The following is a 27,076-nucleotide window of genomic DNA, read 5'->3' as shown; positions in this document are numbered from 1 at the left end:
TCCATAAAGAGTGCAGCGAAAAGACTATTTTTCTTTCACGGTAGCTGATACATTAATGATTTAGGTGAACAGGAAATACTCCAAAGCTAACAAAATGCAACGTGTAACTTAATGGCTCATTTAATGTAACCCTTCTTATACCTGAGTGTAGCTTATGAACAGCTTTGCTCTCACCTGGTGGGTGTGCACGGCAAATCAGGCTTACAAGCCAGCACTCTTTCTGCTAGAAGAGTTTGCTTCCAAGTGTAAGTAGCAAAGCTGTTTTGAGGAGCATTCAGCCCTTCTAGGAAGTGGCCAGATTCTTGTTTCACCAATGCACTGTGAAATTAGCCCATTGTCAAGGTTTAGGATTTGAAGTGAATAATTTTTGGGAAGGTATGTACTAAGAGAACTTAAGGCATCTGCATGCTATTGAAAGCTGCTAATTTTAAAAAGAGCTTCGTTTTTACAAGCTTAGGTCATTTGTTCTTTCCTTGCTACTACTGTGGTGGGATGGTTTTGCCTTAGTTTGGCATCATTGTGTCAGGAGGTTTAGAGGGCTTCAAAACCGACTTATTCCTGATATACTTGTTCATGATATCTTTGTTCTTGTAATGTCTAAATAGCATTCCTTTTGCATGAAACAACTAGAACTTCAACTTATGTGTACTTCAGCTTAGCTGTGCTAAGCCTACCTTTAACCTTACCAAATTTTTAGCTTAACTTAAAACAAGAAAGCCTTTAGGTTTATCTCAGGAGGATATCAAATACAAAATAGTGGTGTGCCTAGTCTGAAGCAGGCTTTTTGGGAAACCTCAAAAAGTATTTGGATGTAGTTAGCGGTCTCTCTTTTTGGCACTTACCTATATTTAACTAGCAGAACACGTCTTGCTTATAGGGGAAAAACCCCTGGTTCTAGCTCTCTTGAAGTCTGGTTTCTTAGTAAACAAGATGTGAAATCGGTACATATTCTTGGTAGAAATACAGGAATCAGAACCGTCTGTGATTATATCAGTATTATGTGGTTCCTTGAATATTTCTTTGCTTACTCTTGCTTTTCTGGTCTCCTGTGTCATGCAGTTAGCTTATAGTCTAAATATGACTTTGAGTTGTTCTTAAAGCTGTTCACAGTGTAATTCCCTCCACCCCTCACCACTGGAAGCCTGGTGGAGTGTACTAATAGGATTGATTGCACTGAAGAACAAAAAATTAGGATTTGTTGATCTGAGGTGAATGACTGTTGGCAAGAGAGAGAACTGTTAATGCAAGGACTGTGTGCTGGGGTTTCGTGCACTGTGAGTATCTTGTCTGTACAACTTCAAGCCTTGAACTTTTGCTTTGATGGAAAAATATTTTAAATAAAGCTGTTTTAATATGTACATGTTGTGTTCAAAAGTTGTGAAATATCTTTACCTTTTTCAATTGATAGGCATGCAAATAGAATTGGATTCTCAGGCAGCTTGGTGTACTCAAGAGACCTCACTTTCCCTGGCCTAAAGTTAAGGCATCTGCTTTCAGACCAGGACTGTTTCTGTCTAGCCCCAGGCATCTAAATCATGTTTCCCAGTAATTATCAGGAGTTTTGAATGGGATCAGCAATGTTTTACATTAGCATTTGAGGTGAAATGCCTCTGCTGTTTAACGTGCTTCATGAGAAATGAAATGTGTGTGTATGTCTTCCTGCTTCTGTGGGATGAAGCTGCAAACTCCCTTGCTGCAGTCCCTTGGCCACTTTCATGTCACAAGTAAAAATGTGATGGTGAGATAGTCCTGTCAAAATAGTGCATCATATAACATTTCTTCTGGAAGACTATTCATGGTCTTGCATCTAAGGCTAGTATAGTAATGAAATCTTGATTGCAATTTTAAATAACACCTAAACAATTTCTGCAGTCTTTAGAGGTCTTTCATCTCCCTGAAAGAATTGGAAAGCAGTATTGGCAGCTCTACTGCTATGGGAAGTGTTCTCATGTTCAGCATGCAGCCTTTTTGTGTTAGCTTGTGAGAGCATCCTTACATCCTGTCTGCTTCATTCCCACAGCCCTTGGAGCATGTCAGGGATTGTGCCTTATAACTTCTCCAAATACTCAAAAAGACTGGAAGCGTATTGTTATTATTGACCAGCCTTCTGTAGCGGCCTGAGTTGTTAATGCTTCTGGGAACTTCCTTGATGTTCGCCCTCCAAACAAAAGGGTTGGATGGCTTCTTGTGTGCACCAAGTTTTGGAACATCTCTACTTTTGTGAAAGACAACAGAATGCTCTACTTTGGAAATTAAACTTCATAAAATATAAATGGCTGTCATGTGTGTCAGTACGTGTGAATATTTGTAGGACCAGAGAGGATAAACACACTGCAAAATAGGAAAGTTATATTCTACAGGAAAACTGTGAGTACCATGATGGCGGAGCAGATGACTTTGTGACTGCTAGCAGTGAAGTTCCTGGAGGCTTGAGACCTGCTTCCTGGTCCTGGGCAGATGTTAGTTCTTGTTATTGGGTAGCATCACTTAGAGCATGTGTTGTAATGATGCATTTTTCTGTCTTCCAGATCAGTGTGCGTGTTACCACCATGGATGCTGAGCTGGAGTTTGCCATCCAGCCCAACACCACAGGGAAGCAACTCTTTGATCAGGTAAGTGATGGAGCTGCAGAAGATATAAAGTTGGTAAAAACATCGTAATTCTATTGAGGCAACAGCAAATAATTTCTAAAGGACTTCAAAGGTTGAGTGTCACTGTATATAATAGCTTCAAGAGAACACAGCACAGTAAGAAATTGTACTTTTTTTTCCCCAAAACTACTGCATTTTTTAATCTCCAAGAACATTTTAGGAGCTATTCTTCTAGTGGACTGAATTGGTGCTATGGCTCGTAATAATGGTAATTGGAAAGCAGTAGATATCTGCAGTCTTAGTTTATAAGAAAAGTCTTATGGGGGACCTAGTAAGCTAGGTTGACTTACCTGCAAGCAGTGTGTAAGTGATTCCAGAGGGCTGTTGGTCTTTAAATCAGGCGAGGCTTAGCTGGGTTTCAAATGCTGCTGCAACTTTTAAGTGCAGGTGAAGTGATTCTGTACTCCCATCAGGCCCTGAGGGAAACCTTAAGAGCAGTGATGTACCATACTGTGTTGGGCTGTCTGCATGGGGTACTTCAGCCTTCCCCTGCATTCACTGGCTAGGCGAACTTCCTCCTGCTTTGGCCCAAACAGAAGCAGGGAGGCATGTGCAGCCCAAAGCTCCAGCAGCAGATGACAGACATTATCAGCTGCAGCAGTTGAAACTTTGACAGGCTCCACTGTGTTTCTCTGCTGTAATTGGCCATGGATTTGCTCCTTGGAGAAAAATGGGAACAGTAAGTTCATAGCTCAAAGAAATGCAAATTGAATCTTGGACTAATGACAAGATGAAGGAACTGCCAGACCAGATATGTCAGAGATTTGGGTGTGGTTCAGTAGAGCTAAGCATTCTGGGGTTAGCTCTACATAGTACCTATCATAAGGAAGAGAGAAAATTAAGGGCTGATTCACCCGTTGAAGTCAGCTATTTCATTTGGGGACAGCAAATATAATTTAGATTTTAATTTTTTTTAGATCTTTAACCACGAACTACTGTTTTCTCTTGTACTCAGCTGGATGATTCGACACTAGATGATATATTGCTCTTTACAGCCCAGCCCTGAAATGGAGGGAATGGAGTGAGATTCGAAGGTTTAGTAAAAGAGCAACCTTTCATAATCGGAAAAGTAGAAAGGCTTTCAAAAAAGTTCTGAATTGCAGTGTAGTTCTCAGCCATCTATGTCTTACTGTGTAGTAGCTCCTGCATATTTTAGCCCTGTGTGGTTTGGATTGATAGAAGTGAAAGCCAAGTTCTGTCCAGAATCCATGTGTGCAACATGGAACTCAGCCACAGTTAGTTCATGAGAGTGTTTAACAATGAAGCCCATGTGACATGTCCTCAAGTTCATCAAAAAATGAACTGGTTTTTTTTTGGTTTTTTTTTTTGAAGGAGGTGTTCTTCATGTGGATGCTTCCCATGATTATTTTTCAATATCTGGCTTCTGCTATTATCCAAGCAAAGCACCAAGTGCTAAGAAATGGTACTACTCACATCAGTAACATTTTTAATCTGCACATGATATTTTCAGTCAGCTCTAGGTCATCTGTGGCTTCTGCTGCAAACTGACATTGGTAGCAGACTTGGGCTTCATCAGTTTGTCTCTGAGAAGCATCCAGTCATGTTTCCAGTATAGCAGCTCTTCATGTCTAGTAATTGATTTCACTCCCTTGTCATGCTCTTGGACAGCTGCACGTTTTCCTCCCTTCAGTGTGTTTCACACAGCACCTGTCTAAACAGAAGTTTTGTTTTGCTTTTTCCACAGTAAACACTTTGCCAAGGGAGAAAACAAATGCTGTTACAGAACTGAGTTTCTAAGTTGAGGCAGTGTTTACTTCACCTAAATTGGATTTGTAGGTGAAGTTGGAAATGGGGGAAAAAATGTGTCTGAAGCTAGTTTTAAGCATTTGCTATTTTTAAAAGGTCTGGTTGACATTAAACTTGCTCCCTTTAGGAAAGGGATGGACCTTTAAATATATTGTCAGCTGTTACATATCCAGTATGTTTCATGTGACTGAGCTGTTTGTGTGTATTGCTTCCTGTAAAGGGATAGTCCAGTGCTATTGTCCCTGCTGACACTGTGACTGCTCTCTGGCTGGTCATTGTTCACTCTGCCTCAGTGTCTATCCTTAGGTTTCTGGGGTCCCATGATGGGGTGCACAACAACAAAGTTACTTCTGTTTATTTTCTAGCTCCCTTAAGCCATGTTGTGTCCCTGGACCGGATGATAATCTAGTATTTTCTGCATGATGCTGGTTCTAAAAAAAGAGCTGCTTTCATCAGTGCTTTTTTGAGGGACGGGAGAGCTCCTCTACAAAGCAGACATATGGTTTTGCTGTTGCAGGACATTGACCTCCTGGTGTGAAACCTGATTTTTGACTCTTGTACAGAAAAATTTTAAGATATCCAGCATATTTTTGCCCTAGGGTTCCCTTTCACTTTGAACTGTCAGTTCTGAGTTAAGCAAGAAGGAAGCTGCTAAGCATTACCAAGCTTTCTAGCTGCATGGCTGCCTCGGTACAATTTTCTGGCTTTACTCAGTAACATTTAGGCACCACCTAGTGTGTATAAAGGTAGATAAATGTATTCATTATGCCACACAATTCCAACCCACTCTGAACAGGATTCAGAAGACTTTTGGAAAGCTTGTAGCTAGGCTTTAGCTGAATGAGGAGAAAAACACTTGAATCTAAAGTTCCATAGTAATAATAGATGAATGGGCATGAAGTAGAAATGTTCCTGTCTTCCTCCTTCCTGCTTGGTTAAATTTCAAAGTGAATTTTTGTAGTGACAGAACAATGCAGATGCTTCACTGCTTTGTAGGAAGTAGTTTCTGCCCCAAGGTGCTGGCTGTAGAAATACCCCCGAACTGATATATATATGCAGTAACATCATGATTGGTACTAGAGCTCTTCCTATTCCCTAGTCTTGTAACTGTGCAGCTTTAGCTTAAATATCTTAGGCTTGTGTGCATGGGCAAAACCTGGATTAAATGAGACAGGACTGTACTCTCTGTCTTCTGTAGCTCTGCTGATGTACCTCATAACATCAGTTGCTGAACTCCAGTGCTTACTGGCTCGCTAGCAAGAACGGTAACTTTGCTCCCATTCCTCAGCTGCCAGTGATGGATTAAAAGAAGAGCTCAAGGAAGGGCTATGCGTGTCAGGGATGCTGCTTATCCCGCAGGCCTGATTGCTTCACAGGTACCTTGAAATATTGCTTTCCTGGGGATGCAGAGCACAGGCACTGCAACAGTGATAGTTACTTGTTTTCCTCCTTTGACCCTTTTCTGTATTGGACTGAAGTGCAGCTGGTCTGGAGAGTAGCAAGTAAACCTAAGCAGTGCTTTGCATTGTACGTCTTCTACACATAAAAGATTAATCTGTTGTCTGGTGAAACTTCTTAGTTGCTTGTTGCTGTGGATGGCTTTGAAATTGTGTCCCTACAGTCTTTTGCCTCTCAAACTTCCTTGTTTTGGGTAAATTGATTCTAGCTTGAATCATTGAACATCCAATCTCCTTAAAGAGGTGATTTCTGTCCAATTAAGAGACATGAAGACAAGTCACGGGTTAAAGAAAATGTGACCTAAGAAACTAAAATAGCTATCACTTCAAACTTTAAAAACATGTGTTTAACCTTCCTAAGATGCTTTTGCTCATTTTTGTGAGCTTTTGGGGTCAAGACTAAGCTTGTAAGAGAAAAGTGCACTTATCTATGCGTTAAAATTACAACAATAAGCATGTCTCTGCACACTTTAAACCTAGTCACTGATGCTGTATTTTATGTTCAGCATTAAGTTTTATAGATAGTGGAATGTGTGTTGAGAGGGTTATTTTTGTTTCATTTTCTTTTTAATTCTTAAGGTTCTTTCAGATTTCATGAAGAGCCAGATCTCCTAAGATTCTGAGTTTGTGTGCCCTGGCTTGTCTTGCCTTGTTTTTCTAGCTGCATGGCCTCCAAGGTAGTCATGCAGCTAAGAAACCTTGGTAATGCTTAGCAGCTTCCTTCTTGCTTATCTGCTGCAGTGAATTTTGTGGTTTTGTAGAGTACCAGTTTGTCAGACTTCTTTCGTGTTTGCTTAAGCTTACAGCATGAGCTGACCAAGCCCCTCTTGAATTTTGACTAACTACATCTGAGTTGAGCCGTGTTTGGAATAAAGGTGGTTGGTGTCTCGTGGCCTGCAAACTAAGCTTTGTGAGGAGGGTCAGTGTAAGAGAAACCTTTAGCCTTGGTAGGGTCCTACCTAACAGCATTTAAACATATAGGAAATGGCTCTGGAACACTTGTTCCACTGGGTGAAAGCACTGAAATGAAAACTCACTAAGGTAGTTTGATGGTAGAAAGCAGCAAGTCTCAGGACAGTGGCTGGTTCCCCCAGCAAACCCCAGAACTCTTGTTCCTGTAATGAAGGCTTGTGGTTGAGTGGTATGAAAATGTGTTTCAAATTTCACAGGAATATGTGGAAACTTTCTGACTTTTAGAAAAGCAGTAGTTCCAACCAAAAATGGACTGCTTGTTGCTAAAGAGGTCACTGGCAAACTGCAATAAGTTCAAAAACTTGAAGATCCTGTTGTTTAGCACTCTGGCATTTTAGCACTTTGGAAGGGAAAATTAGAAGTATATCCATCAGTTAAATGGAGGGAGAACAGTTGAATATTTGGGCTGTAGGTGGAGCCTATCTTGGGTACTAAGTTACCTGGAAGACCACATTCTAAGTAGTTTTTGACTGGCATATGAAACTGCATGTGTGGCACCAGTTCAGAGCTCCTCCAGCAATAAGGTTAGCTGGCAGTTTTCTCTCAGATGTACTCGACATGCCTGTCATAGAAGGGGAGAGAGACCTACCTCATCTTTAACTAGGGCAACACTCAAGGCACTTGTACCATGTTATAGCCTGAGATGATTTGGCCTTTGGTGCAGGAACTCGATCCAAGTGGAATGCCTTTTCCTCTGCTTGCGTGTTTTGGTCTTGCCTGCGTGTAAATAGTGCTTTCATCAGGATCTGTACTTGTTTGCCAGTGTGGTCATGTGTTCCCTGGGCTGAGAATAACAGCCATTTTTAATCATTATCTTGATGCTAAAATCTGCATTTAAGAGGCTGCTTCTGGCTCCCTCTTCTGCTGTGGAGCAGCACCCAATGGCAAGAACATAGTTCAGAGGGAGATGAGTGAGTGCTGAGGGGAAGGACAGGAATTATCATGCAGACCTAAAACACGTGGAGTAAGAAGGAGTGAGAGAAAAGGTTACCTGAAAGATCTTCTGTTTCTTCTCTGAACCTAAGTAAAAAACCCGTACTAATGTGTGCTTAGACTTTCTGCAGAGGATGAAGTGAGTCACCAGAAAGGCACCTTTTTCCCTATGTCAGTATGGCTTACTGAGTAGAATTTTAAGCTAAAGGTAGTACTTAATTAAGAGCTTTGTAGTAGCTAGTCAAGGTACCACGGGACAGCTGGATTTTAAGGCTGCTCTGTTGCCCACTGTAAACTGAGCCTTATCCAGCATTCTAAACAAGACCCAGGGACTGACTTAATGCTCTCCCTGGCATGAATGAAAGATGTTGCTCTCCCGATGAGAGTGTAGATTTTAGACATTTAAGTATTGTGGTCTGTGTTAAACCGTACTTTTAATTCTCCCATTCTTTGTGCCAGCCCTTCTCCAGCCTTAGCCACTACCAGTAGCTGTCTGCTTTTTGGAACATCTCACAGTTCATTAGGGCTCTGAATGCTATACACCCCCAGACATAATTATGCTGCTGCCAGCCAGATTCCTTGCAGCTGTAGAAAGCTGTTTCTTCTCCATGCTTTTTCCCTTGCTAAATGGAAATAAATAGCCTGCTAAAGCTGTGGAGGGAGGAGGACTATCCTCCCTGCCTTAGTTCAGTGGCAGCTTGGGAGCGTGATGGTGAGTGCTGTGCTGTCTCCGCTCTTCTCTGTCCAGCTTGTTGTTGTCTCTGCTATTGCTGTGCAGGCCTCTGCTGTGGAATAAAAGTCCTTTTGTGTGGGACCACAGTGTGGAGCCTTTCAGCTGCTTGCTGGCAGTCCAGCCTGTTGAATTCCCAGGCATAAGCTGCTGTCGAGTGGAAGAGAGGAAAGCAGACCCACGCAGTCAGAGTGAGGAGCTTCTATCCCATTCATATGTTAATGCTTCCAAGAACAGAGCTGTCCTTGGGCTCTAGGACAGCCTTTCTTCCCCTCCTTGAGCCATCTGCTTCTAATCACAGGCTCACAGAATATGCTGAGTTGGAAGGCACCCACAAGGATCGAGTCTAACTCCTGGCCCTGCACAGGACCATCCTCAAGAATCACCCCATGTGCCTGAGAGTGTTGTCCAAATGTTTCTTGAATTGTCAAGCGTGATGCTGTGACCACTTCCCTGGGGAACCAGTTCCAGTGCCCAACCACCTTCTGAGTGAAGACTTTTTCCTGGTATCCAACCTAAACCTTCCTTGACAACTTCAGGCCATTCCCTTGGGTTTGGTCACTGGTCACCACAGGGAAGTGATCAGTGTCTACCCCTCCTCTTCCCCTCATGAGGAAGTTGTAGACTGTGATGAGGTCCCCCCTCAGTCTCCTCTTCTCCAGGCTGAATGGACCAAGTGCCTTCAGCTGCTTCTCATAGGGCTTCCCCTCAAGGCCCTTCGTCTTCATTTACCTCCTTTGGACCCTCTCTAATACCTTAATATTAGAGATTAATATCTTTCCTATATTGCAGTGACCAAAACTGCCTGTACATAGCAAACTCTGATTCTTCTCCAGAAGCCTCATTAGCCATGTGCATCCTGCTGTGTGATGCAGAGGTGACCTACATTCCCCTGAATCTGCAGGGGCTCTAGTCCACCTCTCCAGTTCATGTTCAAGCAAGGACAGGTTGAATAACTACAGGAACCCCAGTGGGATGATGTATATAGACTACATGACCTAGTGTAGGTTTTGTCTTTGTGCGTGCCACCAATTGCATGCCTCTGCTGAAAACTGCATTTGGTTTTTCTGCCTGAAAGGAACAAAGGCCCTAATGCTGCTTTTGAAAGGCCAGAAGAAATGTCTGATCCAAGCCCTAAACAATTTAATTAGGGATGTGTTTGTGGGGAACCTATGTCTTTGGTGATGTATCTTGCCAAAGTAGAGACCACATCAGAAGGGAACAGAGTGTACCTTCGGGCACTACAAAATTATATCAATTGACCTGGGCAATTGGGCAGCTGGTTTTCACAGGGCAAGTCTCAGTCTCTGCATCTAGTTGTTAGCCCCTTTCTAAGGGGGAAGCTCTCAGCAAGCCCGTGTTGAATGGTATGTGAAAACAGCTGACAGTGTTGTACTTTAGGAACCACGTCAACCTTAAGACAGATGTCTTCTTCCTTCCCCTTTCTTGTCCAGTAATGGAGGTGACCAGTAGGTGCCTTGTTTGCCGGTATGAGACCAACTCCTGCGTCTTCAGGAGAGATGTGGGGGAACTTCACTGTGTAGACTTGCTGCACCCTGTGGCATGTCCCAGGCATTTTAGGGCACAAAGGGTGATGTCTTGATAGCAAACAGGGTTTGGAGAAACTTCCCCCTCCTTTTAACCAACAGTGGCACTGTACTGCAGTAGTCTTGCTGCCCCACCATGAGGCTCTTGTCTCTTGTCACAGCATGTCTTTAAAGCCTTCTTATTTACATAGCATGCCTGGTATGCTAGGGAACTACAGAGAGAGCTTACATAGTGGTGTAGCTAATGTCTGTGGTGGCTCTTTGTCCTGGCACAAGGGATAGCATATGGATTTACCCACTGCACTTCCTCTTAATGGTGCTACTCAGTAAAGAGCTGTATGAAAGGCCTGTCCATAGCTATCAGTGGAGTAGGAGCAAATCTTAAAGTAGCACAACCTAGCAGGGTGATTAATGACTTGCCCAGGAATAGTACATTTGCATAATAAGTGAGGGGTGTACCTGAAAATGGAGCTGTCTTCCTGATTCCTGGCAGTTACAAACCTGTCAGAGCTGTTGCATTGTATTTTGGCTATACATGTTGGCTTACAAGTAGCTGAAAAAAATCTGTTGTTTATAAATAGCAACAAGCCTTAAAGAGCTGAAGGAGAAGAAAGAATATTACACACATCCACTTAAGACCTCTTAGATGCCAAATCATCTTTCTGTTCACTGCAGCAGGAGAGGCTGGTGGCCAGGGCATTATCTTTGTCTGAACTTACCTCTAACGTGTTCCCAGCCACTGGTAAATTGTCATGGGTTAGCAAGCATAGTCCCAGAAGTGATGTTCTGCAAAGGGGTGCTTACAGCTTCCTCTGTGATCTGACAGAACCTATCAGCTGGCCAGTTTGAATATGGACAATTCTTTAAGCCACTTAAAGTTGTGACTGCCTCTGTGATCCACACTTAAGAAGAGAAACCCTGAGGCAGAAACGCTCTCTCGTTTCCGGTGCTGGGACAGGTGGCTGCGGGCTCCGTGCGGGGGCCAGTGGGCCCGGCCCAGGCCCTGCTTGGGCCAGGCTGGGCCAAGCCACGGCCATCCTGGAGCCGATGGGCCCTGTTCCAGCCATGGAACCCCCCCACTGCCTTGCTGTGGGCAGCCGGAGCGGCTCAGCTCCCTCCCCTCTCCACTTTGATAAGCCACATTCCAGCTGCAAGGCCGAGGTGAGATTAACCCTTTTAGTGCTGTGAAGAGCTGAAAACCTGAGGGAAGAGACAGAGGAGATGCTTAAAGCTGAAATTCTGTTGTGAAGCTATGATATATCAGAGTATCCTGTTGTAATTTCATGAAGATATGGGGGGTGGAGTGTTCAGCTCGTGAGCAAAAGCACCTGCGCTGAGATAGGCAGATGCTGACGCAGCTGTAATTTCATAAGTTTGGACAGGGAGAGATGGACCAGATGAGGACTTTTGCTCCAAACGGGAAAGGAGAAAACCTCAGTTCCTAGAGATGGACCAGATGAGGACTTTTGCTCCAAATGAGAAAGGAGAAAACCTCAGTTCCTAGAAATGCTCCCAGAGATAGTCCTAATGATGAAGATGATGAAGACCCTTTGCTCCCAGGGAAGGAGAAGGGCCTCTGTTTTTGTTTCTGAACGGCTCAACCTTAAAATTGTACCCCAAAAAACTTCAAGAGTGGACCCTTGAAAGCAGTTGTGGGAAAAGCTGCAAGTCGGGGTAAAGGACTCACACGCAGGCAGAGAGACTCCTCTTCCTAAATGGACTGAACAATATTTGGAAGTGGGCGGCTGTCTCGTTGTGATGATGTTTTCATAACATGAGCAAGAAGAGACTTCTCTTTCTAAATGGACTGAACAGGGTTATTATGGAAGTGGTAAACAGACTGAACATCTAAAGGGTTGTCTTTTTACATTGTCAGTGGGAGAAGGGAGGAAGGTGGGGGGAGGAGAAGAGTTCTGAAGGTGTGGTATTTTTTTTTTTTCCTCTTTTAGGTCTGTTAATAAACTTCTTTATATTCTTTCAAGTTTGGTGCCTGCTTTGCATTTCTCCTAATTCTTATCTCACAGAAGATAAACAGTAATGAGTATCTTGGACCAAACCACTACCTAAATTCAGTCCATCTGAGGATCTTGCTAATCATCTCTCTTTCAGGTTGTCAAGACAATTGGTTTGCGAGAGGTCTGGTTTTTTGGACTTCAGTATCAAGACACCAAGGGTTTCTCAACATGGCTAAAATTGAACAAAAAGGTATGTTTGCTCCAAGATTTTGCTTGTCCTTGTTCTCTTCTCTGGGAGTGCAGGGGCAAATTCAGTCTCCATACTTCTGTCAGGGATCTGTTCTTGCCTATCCATGTACCTCAAGTACTGCAAGATCAGTGAATTGGTATTGTGGTGTCCACACACTCCCTCCCCAGGGTATGAGGAGTTGTGGTATCTGACCTGGTCCTGCATCAAGCTCTGTTTGTTACCTGGCCAGATCTGTTGCCCTTCCTGGTAAAATGTTGATGTGGTGCTCATGTGAGCATCTTGGCTGGGGAGAAACCTGGAAAGTAACTTAGCTACCACTGGTCTTAACTACTGCCTTGTGTAAGTCCAGTGGGGAGAAGTGATGAGGTATTTTAGCAGTAAGTAATTGAAAATCCTTGTTTTTTTGCCCACCCCCTTCTGCATTGGAAAGGAGAAATTTTTTTTCCAGTGCATGCTTGTCTTCCTGTTTGTAAACTGCTCCCCTTCACTTGGTATATAGGCTATAAAATCTGCTAACTCTGTTCCAGGTAACAGCACAGGATGTACGTAAAGAAAGCCCCCTGCTTTTCAAATTCCGGGCCAAGTTCTACCCAGAAGATGTGGCAGAAGAGCTGATCCAGGACATCACACAGCGCCTTTTCTTTCTCCAAGTGAAGGAGGCAATTCTGAATGATGACATTTATTGTCCTCCAGAAACAGCTGTCCTTCTGGCTTCTTATGCTGTCCAGTCCAAGTATGGAGACTTCAACAAAGATGTGCACAAGTCTGGCTACCTTGCTAGTGATAAACTGCTCCCACAAAGGCAAGTGAACCTGCATAGTCTTAGACATTCTCTGTCTTAAAGGATTTGTGATTTTTAAAAATTATTTTTTAAGTGTAGGGGGTGTTTTGATTGCAATGCTCAGAATAAAATATAGCCTTGTGCCACTCTGAGCATTTAGATTAGTATTCAATTAATTAAGAGCTTTAACCTTAAGCTTCGTATTGCTACTCTGAAACCCTAATCAGAAGTAGTGAGAGAAGCTCCAAAACAAAATACGCTACAATGAGAAGAAAAACTGAAAAAAATCTTTCATTTGTTAGAAATCTGAATACTGACCATTGTGTGTCTGTCTAGCCTTTTAATAAAACTGTGTCTCTTGAAATATTTTTGTGGGGATCTCTCATGCTAATGGAGTATTTTATGAAGCATTAGTATAGAGTGATGTGATTGTGTGTGTGCCTATATGTAGTGCTTGGTTTTAAACATCCCACGTATGCTCTTTCTAGGGTTTTGGAGCAGCACAAGCTTAACAAGGACCAGTGGGAGGAGAGGATCCAGGTGTGGCATGAGGAACATCGAGGAATGATAAGGTAACTGATGCAGTGTGAAACTGCTGTATTTAAAGTAGTGTTAGTGTGTAATGTATGAATGCATACAAAAATCTGTGACTTGCTTCAGGATAAGTTAGCATTCTTTAGGTTATTTTGCTCTGAGTAACAAGGTTCACATGCCTCTGCACTTGCTGGTCCACATCAGCTGGCTGTTCTTAGTAAAACAAGACTGAGTTTGCAGAGTTTGTAATTATCTACTAGGGTGATGCTTAGAACCTTTGCCAGCTTGTTGCTGCTCTCTCCATGTGGGAAGATAGCACCTTCTTGCTCTAATGGCTTAAAGACTCAAAGAAGAATATCTGCTTTCTTTTTACATGCTGCAGAGAAGATGCTGTCTTGGAGTACCTGAAAATTGCACAGGATCTGGAAATGTATGGCGTGAACTACTTCAGCATTAAGAACAAGAAAGGCTCTGAGCTCTGGCTGGGTGTAGATGCTCTTGGACTCAACATTTATGAGCAGAATGATAGGTAAAAAACCCCTCTCTCTTCATCATTGCCTTCAGCTCCTTTACAATATAAAGTCATTCAAAATCAATCTCTCCTGGAATTCAAATCTTTGACTAAACTCCACAATTTCTGTATAATTCCTGGCTGTGTTTTTGACATTGCTAGAATAATCCATAAAATGTACTTCTTTAGACCAACAAATACAAGAAATTGGCAAATCTTTCCAAGATAGTTTCACTCGTACCCCTAGTCTTCCTGCCATAGATGCATTCTCCAGTTCTGTTTTTCATTTAAAAAACCAAAAAAAGTGGGATTGAAAAACTGCTTCTTATGTTTATATTTCATCTTCATGACTAATTTTGTCTGCTGATTTCAACTATCATAAGAGCACTGAAATATGAGGGTGGATTTGGTATAATTTTGAGCTTTATATTCTAAGTCAAGAATTTGGAATGACTTTGCACTCTCTTATTTCTTCTTGCTTCCCATTTCTGCAGGCTAACACCAAAAATTGGATTCCCTTGGAGTGAGATCAGAAATATCTCATTCAATGACAAGAAATTTGTTATTAAGCCTATTGACAAGAAAGCACCAGTAAGAAGCAACATTCATATTAAGCTATTAAACATTCAGCTTCTTAGCTGAACAATTTCTGTGGGTTTTTGGGGGGTTTTTGGGGGGCTTTTTGGGTTTTTTTGCACAGTATTTTTTTATCAATAGCCTTAACACTGTTGTGAGCAGGGAGACCTGTTCAGGGCAGTAAAGTGATAATTATGATTTTTTTTCTGGCTAAGAGGGTAGAAATTTAGTATAAGCTTAAGCTTTTACGGTCAGTGGCAGGGAGTAGCTCCTTGCTTAGGGTTTCTGATTCACTCAAGACTGTTCAGATTCTCTGATAACACAGCTAGGCATCTGGGGTAGTTCTCTTAGCCGTGGATGCTTCTTTTGCAATGTGTTGGCTTTAGTAGTGTGTGGGATGATCTTTTGCAGGTTTTCATCCAACTTAAAGCAGAAGCTTTAGGTCACTTTGTAGGGTAGGCTAGACGTTGTTTTCCTTGCAAATTTATATTGAATGTAATTGCTTTCATCTTTAAGGCCTAATAATTCCCTGTGCTAGCCAATGCCTTCTGTTCTTTCGGTCATTCCTGTTGCATTGCTGCTTGGAAGCATTTCCCTGCTGCTGTTGCTCCTTTTTTAACAGAACAAAGTTATTCATCCATTGGTTGTAACATTTAACACCCTTTCTGGCATAAGCCAAGACATTACATTCGATGTGGATGGCCAGGCTATTGTATAGATTATTGAAGTGGGAAGGAAGGTGGGAGAAGCCAGGGACTTGGTGTGCCTGAAAAACCAGCCCTGCTGCTGTTTGTAATGAAATGGTGATGCTAAGATGCTGTGTGCTTGCTGCTAGGGATGTGTTACAGTGAAACCCAGCACACTGCAATGATGCATTGGGTGCTTCTACCCTGGGTGTGTTTGTCAGGTTGAAATCCATTCCAAAAAGAAGTGTCTAACTGCCACCACCAATTAATTAGACATTATTAAGAAAAGCTGGCTGGCAACTCTAAAAAGCTCAGGGTCTTGGGAGCATAGTGCATACACAAGGGGCTTCTTATGCTGAAAGAACAGGTCTAATGCTGCCTTTTTCTTGTCCCAAGGACTTTGTATTCTATGCCCCTCGGTTACGGATTAACAAACGAATCTTGGCACTTTGCATGGGGAACCACGAGCTCTACATGCGCAGACGTAAACCAGACACCATTGAGGTGCAGCAGATGAAGGCACAGGCTCGGGAAGAGAAACATCAGAAACAGATGGAAAGGTTGGTAGGGTTCTCAGTAACCTGGGTGTGACTAATCACTGCAGAAGTAGCATCATGTGCTAGATAAATGGCTGGCAGCACCTTAATCTGCTTGAGCCAAAAATAGAGCAGGTTGTTTTCTGCTTCAGTAGGTCTAATGAGTTGATAGTAATGGTACTCATCACAAATGTGACTCACCATTACTTTCTTGGACTTAAAGGTTTGTCTGTCCGTTTCATGGGACTAATACAGACCTTGAAATGTGGAGATTTCCCTTATAACACTGCTATTATGAGCTTGTCATTGAGATGAATGCCAGTAGAGCTTTTTAATTTGCACTTCTATAAAGGGTTACATCTGGAGTAAAGCTCATTATCTGGGTGCTGTAGGGCATATCTTGTGTGTGCTCTTTTTGTGTGTTTGCTACTAAGTGCTCCAATCTGGGTGCTGGTTGATTTCAAATTACATTGTGACTTCCTTCCATCAGAGCCCTGCTGGAGAATGAAAAGAAGAAGAGGGAGTTGGCAGAAAAGGAGAAGGAGAAGATTGAGCGTGAGAAGGAGGAGCTGATGGAGAGACTCAAACAAATTGAGGAGCAAACCAAGAAAGCTCAGCAAGGTAACAGGAAGTCTTTCAGTGTTTCCTTAGATGATGAAAAGTCTGAGTGAGAACAGTTCAAGTAGTAAAGCTATGAGCATCTCTGAGTAATTTGTCTCTCCAGTATTGTGTGCTAACTGGTGTTAGGGCCCTGGTTTAGCCTCCTTAAGCTGAATGTAAGCCCTCCATATGCAGCTGCTGAAAAAGATTTGCATTAAAGAAATGAGTAACAGCCAGGATGTCTCTCTTGGCAGCGGAAGTACTTTGCCATTGTTCCTGTGCTGGCTGGAAGCTTTATCCCAGCATGTCTGTAGAGGAAGGAGTCAAAAAATGTAGCAGGGATCACACCAGCCATTGCTGTGGTGATGTACTATCTAATTGCTTGGCTAGAGTTAGTGTGGTGTTGCCCAAGCAAAATACTGGATTCTTCTCTGCCCTTAGGTATGTAATTTTGGGATGGGTGCTTCCCCACAAATCCATTGGGGGTGGGCCTGACTTTTAGTCTTCAGCTCCAGGTAAAACGTGAAGGAGAGGAAAGGAGACAGTTGCTTGTGTCCCTCATTTACCTGTCCCTCTGAAGTAAAACCTTTGTCCAGACAGACTTTCTTCTTCTACTGCCATTCTTTACTTGATCTGTCTTGAAATGTGCTCCCCTATTTTTCAGAATTGGAAGAACAGACCCGCAGAGCTCTGGAGCTGGAACAGGAGAGAAAACGAGCTCAGGAGGAAGCAGAGAAACTGGCTAAGGAACGTAGAGAAGCAGAAGAGGCAAAGGAGGCCCTATTGAGAGCATCCCATGATCAACAAAAGACCCAAGAACAGTTGGTAAGTTTGTGAACTAAAAATCAAGTAGGGAAACTAGTGAAAGGGGAAACATCTAAGCTTTTGAAGCAAACCAGGCTATGAATATAGTGAGGCACTATATTCATAGGTTTTTTAATTTTTAGCCTCAAGTAGATGAACAGATACATAAATACAAGTGTATTTGTACAGTAGATTTGTATTTCTTTTTGCCCTTTTTTGTATGTGATAATGAGAAAATTGTTGCCTTCTGTGGTTTGGATTCAAAGAACTGAGTTTTGTAGCTCTGTTTTGGGGAGAACGAAAAAGAACCAACCCAACAACCAAACAAAACCCTAACCACAACTAATTGCAAAACTTTTTTGACTTCCTTTCCTCTTTCATCATGGAGGTATTGGTGGAACTGAAGTTAACAGGAAGGCTTGCTTCTTGCTGAAAAGATGTGTTTTCACTCAGGACTTGGACAAAATGCTTCACTTAGCAAGTACCCTGGGTTTTGTTTCCACTAAAAGCCTTTCTTCTGCAGGCTGCTGAAATGGCAGAACTCACAGCTAGGATCACACAGCTGGAGCTGGCCAGGCAGAAGAAAGAGAGCGAGGCACAGGAGTGGCAGTATAAGGTAAAGCAGTCTGAGCAAATGGCATATTTTTTGTGGAATTGCTCTTTGTTCTGGGTTGTAACCCAAACTCCTGCACTAGATTCCACATGAGACTCAAATCCTGCAAGCTTGAGGCTATTGTAAATATGCAGCTTTGGTTTTCTCCATGGAATGGGTGACTTATTCTAACTCCATGTAGCAATTTTTGACTAATTAGGCCTGTAGCCCATTTTCTATTAACTGTAACCATTCTTCAAATCTCTGAAGTGTTACCCAGCAGAGAATTTTTCAAGTGGCGGTGGCTGAGTAGCTTTGGAATATACCCCTTCAGAGGTGCAAGATTTTCTGTAACAAGCACCAAATGGTGCTTCTGTGAGAAGTCTCAGGCACTCAGGATTATACTGACTGACTCACTGTGGCATATCCTACTGCAGGCACAGAGGGTGCAGGAGGACCTAGAAAAGACCAAAGAGGAGTTGAAGACTGCCATGAGCACCCCTCATGTCACTGAACCCATGCACTCTGAGAATGAGCATGATGATGAGCAGGATGAGAATGCGGCAGAAGCCAGTGCTGAGTTACGATCAGAGGCCACCATCAAGGACCGCAGTGAGGAGGAGCGCACCACTGAAGCAGAGAAGAATGAGCGGGTCCAGAAACACTTGAAGGTAAGAAGATGGCAGCAGAGTGTGTGTGTGTGTGTGTCTGGGTGCTGCTTCTACTTTTCTCAATATTTATTGCAGCTGGAAGGTATTACTGTTATTTTAAAAATGAGGGGAGAAGCAGGAAAGAGAGATGATAATGATCTTGCCAGATAGCTGCTTAACCATTGAGTAGAGAGGCAGATCTTGTCTCCTGGCTCTTGACTTCCATTTCACTGAAAGTAGTGAAGTATTTTGAAGCAGTGCCAACAAGTAGCATCTGTCAGATGTAGTATGCTTTGTGTGAGTATTGCCAACCATCTGACAGCTGTTCATAGCCCTGGCTGCAATGAATTGAAGAACTTGGTCTGATTTCTATCAAGAAGCTGTCTCTAACTGTTGAGTCTGGGTTGCATTGCAAAACCCTGGGAGTAGCCCACTAGAGACAGCAGTACTGCACCATCTTCTTGTAAGGAACTCCAGTGTTCTGGTGTTCAGTTGCAAGCATTCAGTTGTGCTGCCTGACTTGCACCAGGCTTTGCTTATTCTGCATTGTACTGTGGTGGCTACATACAGACAGAGGGGTAGAGGTGCACTTTATCTTCTACAGCAAGTTTCTTTTCTGGTGGAAAACTAGTACTTCCTCAAATTCTGCAAGATGCTCCTGTTGTAGTCAGGGATCCCTCCAAATGGCCATTCTTTTAAAGTACAGACATTGGAGACACTCGTTCTTAACTGTGTTAGGTAAAGATAAATAGGGTGACAGATTGCCTGATGTTTTCTACCTTCAAATGTTAGGGAGAAGTATTAGCAACTTCCACAAAATCATAGATCTGTTTAGGTTGGAGTGGCCTCCATAAGATTATCTAATCCCACTTCTTTGCTCAAGCAAGGTCTGCTAGAGTAGGTTGCCCAGAAGAATACACTGGAGCTTGTCTGTTTCCTGTCTCTATTGATATTGAGTCTTTACGAGGATCAGCAGGAAATCTCCATCTCCAGCTTTGAGTCTCTGGCATGTACTAACTTGTTGCTGTCTGTTTCCCCTCCTCCAAAGGCTCTTTCCTCAGAGCTGGCAAATGCTCGGGATGAAACCAAGAAGACAGCAAATGATATGATCCACGCTGAGAACATGCGTCTAGGCCGAGACAAGTACAAGACCCTCCGTCAGATTCGGCAGGGTAACACCAAGCAGCGCATTGACGAGTTTGAGTCCATGTAAACTCTCCCCTGCACCTGCTGCCCTGCACTCTCTTCTCCCCTCTTCCCCATCCTCTCCCATCATTCACTCATAATCGTGCTATGCTGGAACCACTACAGAAGAGTGACCATGGTCTTATTTATCAAGTTTTGGGCAAATGCTGGAGTTAAGTGACAGAAGAAAAATAGTAATTGCGTCTGCCTAGGGTAGCTTGGGAAAGCAAACATGCATTGGGGCAAATCTGAAGTTGTTTGGCTTGGGGTAAAGTCTCACTGTGTTGGGTTTGGTATTGCCCACTGAGATGGCTGTGTCTTCTCCTGTTGTGTGGGGAGACCAGCAGATACTTGTACTGCATTATATACAGTCAAGAGCTGACAGTGACACTGTGCCTTCCTACTAACCTGTGCAAGCTTCAGGATTAAGCTTAATAGCCAGGGTCTGAAATTCTGACTTAACACAGAGTCTGAATCATGTAGTTAAAAAGGGGAGACTGGAGCTTAGGAAGAAGGATTGAAAGTAAAATATGGACTTTCTCTCTAAAAGACCAAAGCTTTTGTCCTACAAAAATAAGCAGACCAAACAGATTCTGTGGTGTTCCTGCTGGTGTTACCTTTTGTTGCTTAATGATGGACCTTTGAATTTCCTAATAATGAGGAGGCCTTTGGAGTATTTCCACTGATACAGTGTGGTTTGAAGCCTCGAATTCCCCGCTTTCCAGAGGTTTTGTCTCTGGTCAATGGCTTTGTTCACTATCATTTGTCTGACTTGAATGTAACCAGTGAGGCAGAGATAGCTAAAGTACACAGCCTTCCTTTTTGGTTTTGCTAATGAAAACCTGAAGTGGGAGGCAGAAATGTAAAAGACTAAAAACTCCTGTAGCTGTATTTTCCCTTGCTGAACAGATACTTTTCTAGTTATGTGAACAAGATTTCAGGTTTTTCCATAAGAGGCCTTTTTAGCACATAGTTGGTGCCTTATGACTGTGTATAGATCTACTGTAGCTCAGATACCTTTAGTTTAAACTAGATGCAATCATAAAAAGTGATCAGCAGCTGGGGACCAAAAACTACTCTCTTATCTGGGTCATGTACAAGACTGCATCTGTCTTCCTGGCTTCAAGCAGCATTTGAGGGGAGAGGATCCTGAGGCACTTGTCCAATTGCTTTCTTAATCCTCACTAGCAGTCTGCCACATCCCTGGCTCAAGTGCTTTTCCTTCCCCGGGAGGATGCTTTGGCCTTTTGTAGCTTTGAGAACAGAAGGGTTTCTCTTAGAAATGGGGTACAAATGGTTGTGAGACTGGTCCTGAGAGCTGCTTGTGCCAGTTATTGTAATAACCATCACCTCCTGTCATCCAAGCTGTCTATGCTGTAGCTACCCAGAATCCTCCCTGCCATTTCTGTGGAGGAAATAGCCACGTATGCTCAGGGTTGAATTGGATGTTGCCTTGATCCCTCATAAAAGGAACTGTTAACCTTCAGAAGTGTCATCTTAAAAATGGGTTCCACCTAAAGTGAAGTCCTCCTTTGTTTTGCCTTCCTTGGATTAGCCTATCCCTATAGGAAGTCATTAGGCTAGCCTGGGATTTATTTTCTTGCCTAGCATAATCCCAAATTTTGTCACTTGCTCAGTTTTGTTGATTCTCCTTTTGTATGATGTTACTGGTAATGATGATAGAAGGAAAACATCTGAAAACTGGAGCATTTTCAGCTCCCTAGTGTATGAAAAAGGGCAAAGGGGAACTGTGCCAAAAAAGAAATGTTCATGATAGTGTTAACAAACTGCAGTATTTCCTCAAGAATTCCTTGATGGCTGGAAACAACCTCACCAGTGCTGTGTTATTTTTTTGAAAGCAATACAAGTCTGTGTGGTGATTCATACAAATACCAGCCAACCTCTGTTAGAAGCAACACGCTAAGCTATGCTCTTAAACATCCAGGTGTGTCATGTGGGAGCCTCCTTCTCGCCCCCGCACACAGAGTGCTTTTGGGGGGGCACATGACATGGCAAGCTTTTTATTGGCCAAGAAAAATATGCCTCAGTACTATGAAAGTCACAAATGGAAGATTGCAGTTAAATTTGTCAGAACGTATTTGCGTATTTCTGTACTGAAGGTGATTGGCATTGCCTCTGCGTGAGTCTCGTTACTGGGTAACAGACAACTTTTAAACTTCTGTTTTGGTGCTTTAAAGCTGGTTCTCAGCACTTTGCTCTGTCCATGGCAACTATTGATGCATTTGAGGGGAGAAAAGCCTATATAACATTTTAATAATTTCTTAACAAGCTGACGTATGGTGCCTGGAATATGTGTTCAAATATAAACCAGTAAACCTTTTCTGCTTTGATGGGTCACACAACACTGCTGAGCTCTCATGTATTATGATGTTGGCATGACTTCTGTTCATACGGTTTTTTAAACGTTCTAGTTCCACATGGTCCAATATAGGAATAGAACGGCTTGTGCCAGTGAGTCCACCTAACTCTTTGTAGTTGTTTCAGCCCTGCCTTCTTTTTAACCAGTATTATATTCCAGTGGTATCTAATGATATTTGATTTCAATATTTCTAGCTATGCACAATTAGAAAATATTAGTCAAGGGATGGAGGGTATGTTTATGGTCCTCCTTCCCTTGGAAATGTATACTGTGTAATAAAGATGATATTTTGCAAGAAAACTAATGTAAGAAGCTTTCAGTATTATGGTGAGATTGTAGACACATTTTTTATTTGTTAGAATACAGTGAATTGTTCTTCTCTTCATGTTCCAGTTTAATTGGATAACTACTCCTCTTGGGGGTGGGGGGAGGGAAGTACTTTATCAAATGTTTGCCTGGCTTATTTTTTCTTGTTTTATTTTTTGTTACTGTAAATTATGTTGAAGGTTTTTGACCAGTTGTTGTACTGGATTATAATAAAACATCATTTCCTTAAGGTTGTGGAGTAATTCACGGGTCCACGTGCTTATCTGCAGAGAGAACCTTGATTAAGACATGTTTTTCCTGTTCAGAGGAGTTGTTAAAATCCGTACCTTGTTCTTCCTAAAGTGCCAATAAAGTTCAGAGAAATTCAGCAGATTTGTGTCTGGCTGGTTACTTAAGGTTTGCTTTAAGTCCAGTGCTGTGTCTCGTAGCTGAGCAGATCTGCCTTGCGGTGCCCAGAGGTCAGCCTGGTAGCTCTCTAGAACATAAGGAGATCTTACTTGCACCTGAAAAGGAACTGCTTCAATAACAACCCCTTCCTCCTCCCCAGCCCCGCCGGCTGCCCAGCTGGAGCCACTACTGGATTTGACATTTCTCCATGGAGGCACTGAGTGTAAATGTTCAACTTGCAAATGGGCTGGCCAGATGGAGGGGGAGGAGGTGCTGTGGGTGGGCGCCTGCTGTGCCGTGCCCAGGCCCGTGTGCATCCAGGTTAGCGTGGAGAGGGTGGCTGGGCCTTGGTGCTGCTGCTTGCACCGACACCCTGACAAATCTGTCCTGCTCTCAGCCTCTGCTGAGGATTTCTGCAGTTTGCTTCCACAGCTGCCTTGCTGTGGCTCTCTACCTGTTTCCCAGTGTCTCGGGATGGGTTCCAGCAGTGGAAGAGTGGCTGCTGCCACCTTTCTGCTAATGAACTGTGTGATCTTTATTTGCAGCTGCTCTCTGTGGTTGTGAAGAGGGGCCTCACAGAATCTCTGCCTAATGGTTGCTGCACTGCAGAGTAAGGTGGAGATTTCATTGGAACATGTTAGTGCTCAGAGATCTGGTGCTGGGGAAGAGACCTGAACTTTTCTATAAACAAAACATGAAGTGTGGAGCAATAGAAGCTTCTGCAATCCTCGCCAGGCGTGGTTTGGATCCAGTTTCTACAGGTGAGTCTTTGTTCCTTCCTGCCAGGAAAGAGCACTGGAAGAATTGCATGTCTCCTTTAATCCTACAGCAGCCTTCAGTCAAAGGCTGCACTGGTCTGGAAAGGCTGATTCTGTTCCTGCTGTTTCTAGTGCCCTTGCTTCTGGTTGGGGTTTTGGGAGTTCCCCTTCTGTTGTCTTTTTTCGGTTAAAGAATTTTCCCATATATGTTGCCAGGGCGACAGATTGCTGGGTGCTTGGGAGAAACAAAAGACCTGGCCACAGAGGGAGGGGTCCAACGGGCTACTCTATTTCACCTGGGCTTGTGGGCTGTTGCTCTCAGAGGGAGACTGCCATCGTTGTGGAGGGAGTTCGACAGTGCTGCAGGCTTCTGCTTTTTCGGCTGCCTTCCTTCTACCTTGAGTGGAGCCTGCTCACTGGAGCGGCTGTTACACTGGGACCCTAACACCCCACCTCACTAAAAGAGGGACCTTTTCACCATCTGCTCAGGTGCCTCAGGGAGAGACCCCGGGATTCCCAAGCCCGCCTTTCCCTGCCCCGCTGGGAGCCAGGCTGCGACCGTCCTGCCCCCGCCGTTGCTTTGAGCCTTCGCTACTCTGTAGCCCTGCACACCCTGCCTGCCCAGACCTCCGGGGGTTCCCACCGCAGCTCTGGAGTTCCATACATCTCCTCTGCCACCCAGGGATTCGTGCTCCTCCCTGCCATTCCAGCCTGCTGTTCCCAGGGGTCTGGCCGGACACTGGGATCAGCTGCCCAGGGGTTTGTGAAGCCTTTGTTCCATCCCTTCCCGGGATCCCAGGGCACCGGTGCCGCGTGCTCCCCGAGCTCGCTCCGGAGCGCCCCCTGCAGCCGCGGGGGAACCATCGCACCTGCCCTGCTCACCGGGAGCCGCCAGCGCCCCTGCCGGCTGCGAGCGGAACTGCACCCGAGGGGAAAGGGCCTGACAGCCGAGAAGGCTGGGACTGGATTCTGGCTCTGTTTGTTGTTGCTGGCACAGTTATTGTTGTTTGTTTGCCTTGTCATATATATATATATATATATATAGGTAAAGAATTGTTATTCCTATTCCTCATATCTTTGCCTGAAAGCCCCTTAATTTAAAAATTATAATAATTTGGAGGGAAGGGGGTTGCATTTTTAATTTCAAGGGAGACTCCTGCCTTCCTTGGCAGACACCTGTCTTTCAAACCAAGACATTTCTCAATGGACAGTACCTTAGAGGCTTGAGGCTTAGTAATTCTCTATTTGGGTATATCTATATTCAGTTTGTCTTTGAAGAAATGAAGTGCAAAGCATTGAAGGCTGAAGGCTGCTTCTGTACAGGACCATGTTGTTAAAAAAAAATCCACACTACCCTCTTCTTCTAGTTTGTTGTAAGGCATTCTGTAGTTTAGAATCAGAAATTTGCATTTAACCTCTACTTTCTGTAAACAGCTTCTGTTGGATTTGCTAGTCTGCCTGGGATGTTTGAGATCCAGTTTAGGCTATATCTACATATGTTTGGAGCCCAGCTGCTTTTTTGTGTGGGACAGGGGCAGACTAGAGCATAAAAGGGTCTTAGAAGGCTGGGGGACTAGAAACACTGTCTTTTTGCAGATTCTGCAATGTTGCTTTATTAAGCAGTGCAATTTTTTAAGAACTCTAAAGAAAAGACAAAGTAACTGTAGAGTAAAATTTTCATTGAGCTCAATCTGTTTGGTAGACTAATTCATTTGGCCTGAGATGCACTGACTCCAAGTAGGACAAAGTAACTGCAGAAATGAGACTCAGTTTGCTTCCTCCTTCTCTTGTTTGCTCTTTCTAAAGCAGGGAATTGCAAGGGCGTGATCTCCAAATGCTGATTTGTTTTGATGCAGGAAAGTCCTGTAGGGATTTCTCTAGGTAGATGAAGAGCTTATTAGTTGCTTGCTCAGGATAATATGTTTGCAGGGAAGCACAAGCATTTTTCCACCATCCTAAGCTTGGTAATGCAATGTACAGGGTAAGGTATGATAATTGTAGGCAGTTGTATGGCAGCTGCTTGAGCACCTACAAAGGCATTCTTCAATGAGAAAGCAGAGAGCACCTGAGGCATGGCTTGTTTGCCCTGTACCATCAGTGTGACTGTTTTGTTCCCTGCCAGCTTTGCAGCTATGCATAACTCAACCTTGGCTATATAGTTTAAATGTCTTATACCAGGGCATGTAGTCTCAGAGCATGTGACAATGGGCAGAGAACAGAATTCCGCTGTGACTGATGACAACCCATAACTGTTGCATACCCATATGCAAATTGATGCCACATGTGATGTTAAAGTCTCCCTTGCAGAAAAATAACTTCTGTAAGAAAAATGCTGCATCCCTGGAAATGTTCAAGGCCAGGTTGGATGAGGCCCTGAGCAACCTGGTCTGGTGGGTGGCATCCTTGCCCTTGGTCAGGGGATTGGAACTAGATGATCTTTATGCCTTCCAGCCCAAGGCATTCTGTAAAAAAAGGTCTGGGCCTCATTGTATGAAATGCTAGGCTGAGGCTGGCTTTTGTCTTTCAGGGCTTGCAGTTCTAAGCACAGTTTGTAGAAAAGGGAGCAGGTCCCTCTGTCCAATGCCTAAATAAATATCTAGCTCCAGGTAATGGGTCTCTAAACATTACTAGCAATTTCAAGATGGAGCTTTTCAGGACAGATGTCAGGATGAGGAGGGTATAGCAAAAAGTGGAGGAAAGAATAAGGAGATACTAGAGAAAGAGTAGTGCTGAAACTGCAAAAAGTAGTACTGGATGCTTGTAGAAGGGACTGTATCTTCAGCTTCTGGTCAGAATACACTTGCTCTACTCACTAGAGCAGCTGTTAATACACAGCTTTCTGGTGAGTAGAGCTAATTGAAAAATTACAAGCCCCCATGATTGCTATAGCCTGTGGTTGTGCATTATCCTTTAACAAAATGCAGGCCAGGATTGGTCTTGAGTCCACAAGCTTGACTGAAGGGGGTGTGAAAAAAACTGCTCTTGAGCTGGGAGGTTATGGTGAAGGCTGTTTATACCCCACATGCAGCAGTATTGCACTCCCATCCATCTTTGAAGCATCCTTGACTGGATGCTTGAAGGAGAAGCATGTGCAAGTGAAGGTCTTGGCTGGGGCACTGTAACTTCTCAGTGGCCTTCACCCAGCCAGGCAGCAGCTGCATTGTCAGAAGTGGCTGCTGTCCAGAAGCCCTGTTGTGAATTCACTGTGCTTTCTTGTTGCAGTGTCAGCCCATCTCTGATTGCATTTCTGCCCTCCTGCTTCCAGTGGTGAGAATATGGTTCTTGCTCCTTTTGGTCATTCTCAGAAGGTTGCTGGACATCTAGGGAAGATTAGAATGAGGCAAACAGTTTTGTTTGAGAGATGTAGAAACTGAGGCATGTTTACAGTCTTCTCCCCAAGCCCCCAGCCTCAGAGGCAGTATCTGCGACTCGAGCTCACTTGCATGAACACTTTGCCCCGGGTCTGTGCTCAGTGCATCTCTTTTGAGGCAGCAGAAGCAATCTGGG

At 43.6% G+C, this 27,076-nt stretch overlaps 1 protein-coding gene across 2 annotated transcripts in view; it reads left to right on the top strand.

Moving 5' to 3' along the window:
• The window catches only part of MSN (moesin), a 43,231-nt gene extending 20,440 nt beyond the window's left edge, over window positions 1-22,791 (top strand). For both annotated transcript variants that reach the window (XM_048318913.1, XM_048318914.1), the window contains exons 2-13: window positions 2,529-2,612; window positions 12,167-12,262; window positions 12,790-13,064; window positions 13,532-13,615; window positions 13,960-14,106; window positions 14,583-14,679; window positions 15,747-15,910; window positions 16,377-16,507; window positions 17,151-17,311; window positions 17,814-17,906; window positions 18,320-18,553; window positions 19,581-22,791. In XM_048318913.1, the coding sequence (XP_048174870.1) occupies window positions 2,529-2,612; window positions 12,167-12,262; window positions 12,790-13,064; window positions 13,532-13,615; window positions 13,960-14,106; window positions 14,583-14,679; window positions 15,747-15,910; window positions 16,377-16,507; window positions 17,151-17,311; window positions 17,814-17,906; window positions 18,320-18,553; window positions 19,581-19,745 (1,731 nt within the window). In that variant the 3' untranslated portion in view covers window positions 19,746-22,791. The remainder of the gene's footprint in view (window positions 1-2,528; window positions 2,613-12,166; window positions 12,263-12,789; window positions 13,065-13,531; window positions 13,616-13,959; window positions 14,107-14,582; window positions 14,680-15,746; window positions 15,911-16,376; window positions 16,508-17,150; window positions 17,312-17,813; window positions 17,907-18,319; window positions 18,554-19,580) is intronic.
• The last annotated feature ends 4,285 nt before the right edge of the window (window positions 22,792-27,076 follow it).

Source organism: Corvus hawaiiensis, chromosome 14 (assembly GCF_020740725.1).
Source record: "Corvus hawaiiensis isolate bCorHaw1 chromosome 14, bCorHaw1.pri.cur, whole genome shotgun sequence".
NCBI lineage: Eukaryota > Metazoa > Chordata > Aves > Passeriformes > Corvidae > Corvus > Corvus hawaiiensis.
Note: the sequence above shows the minus strand (reverse complement) of the source record. Positions and strands in the feature narration are given on the sequence as shown.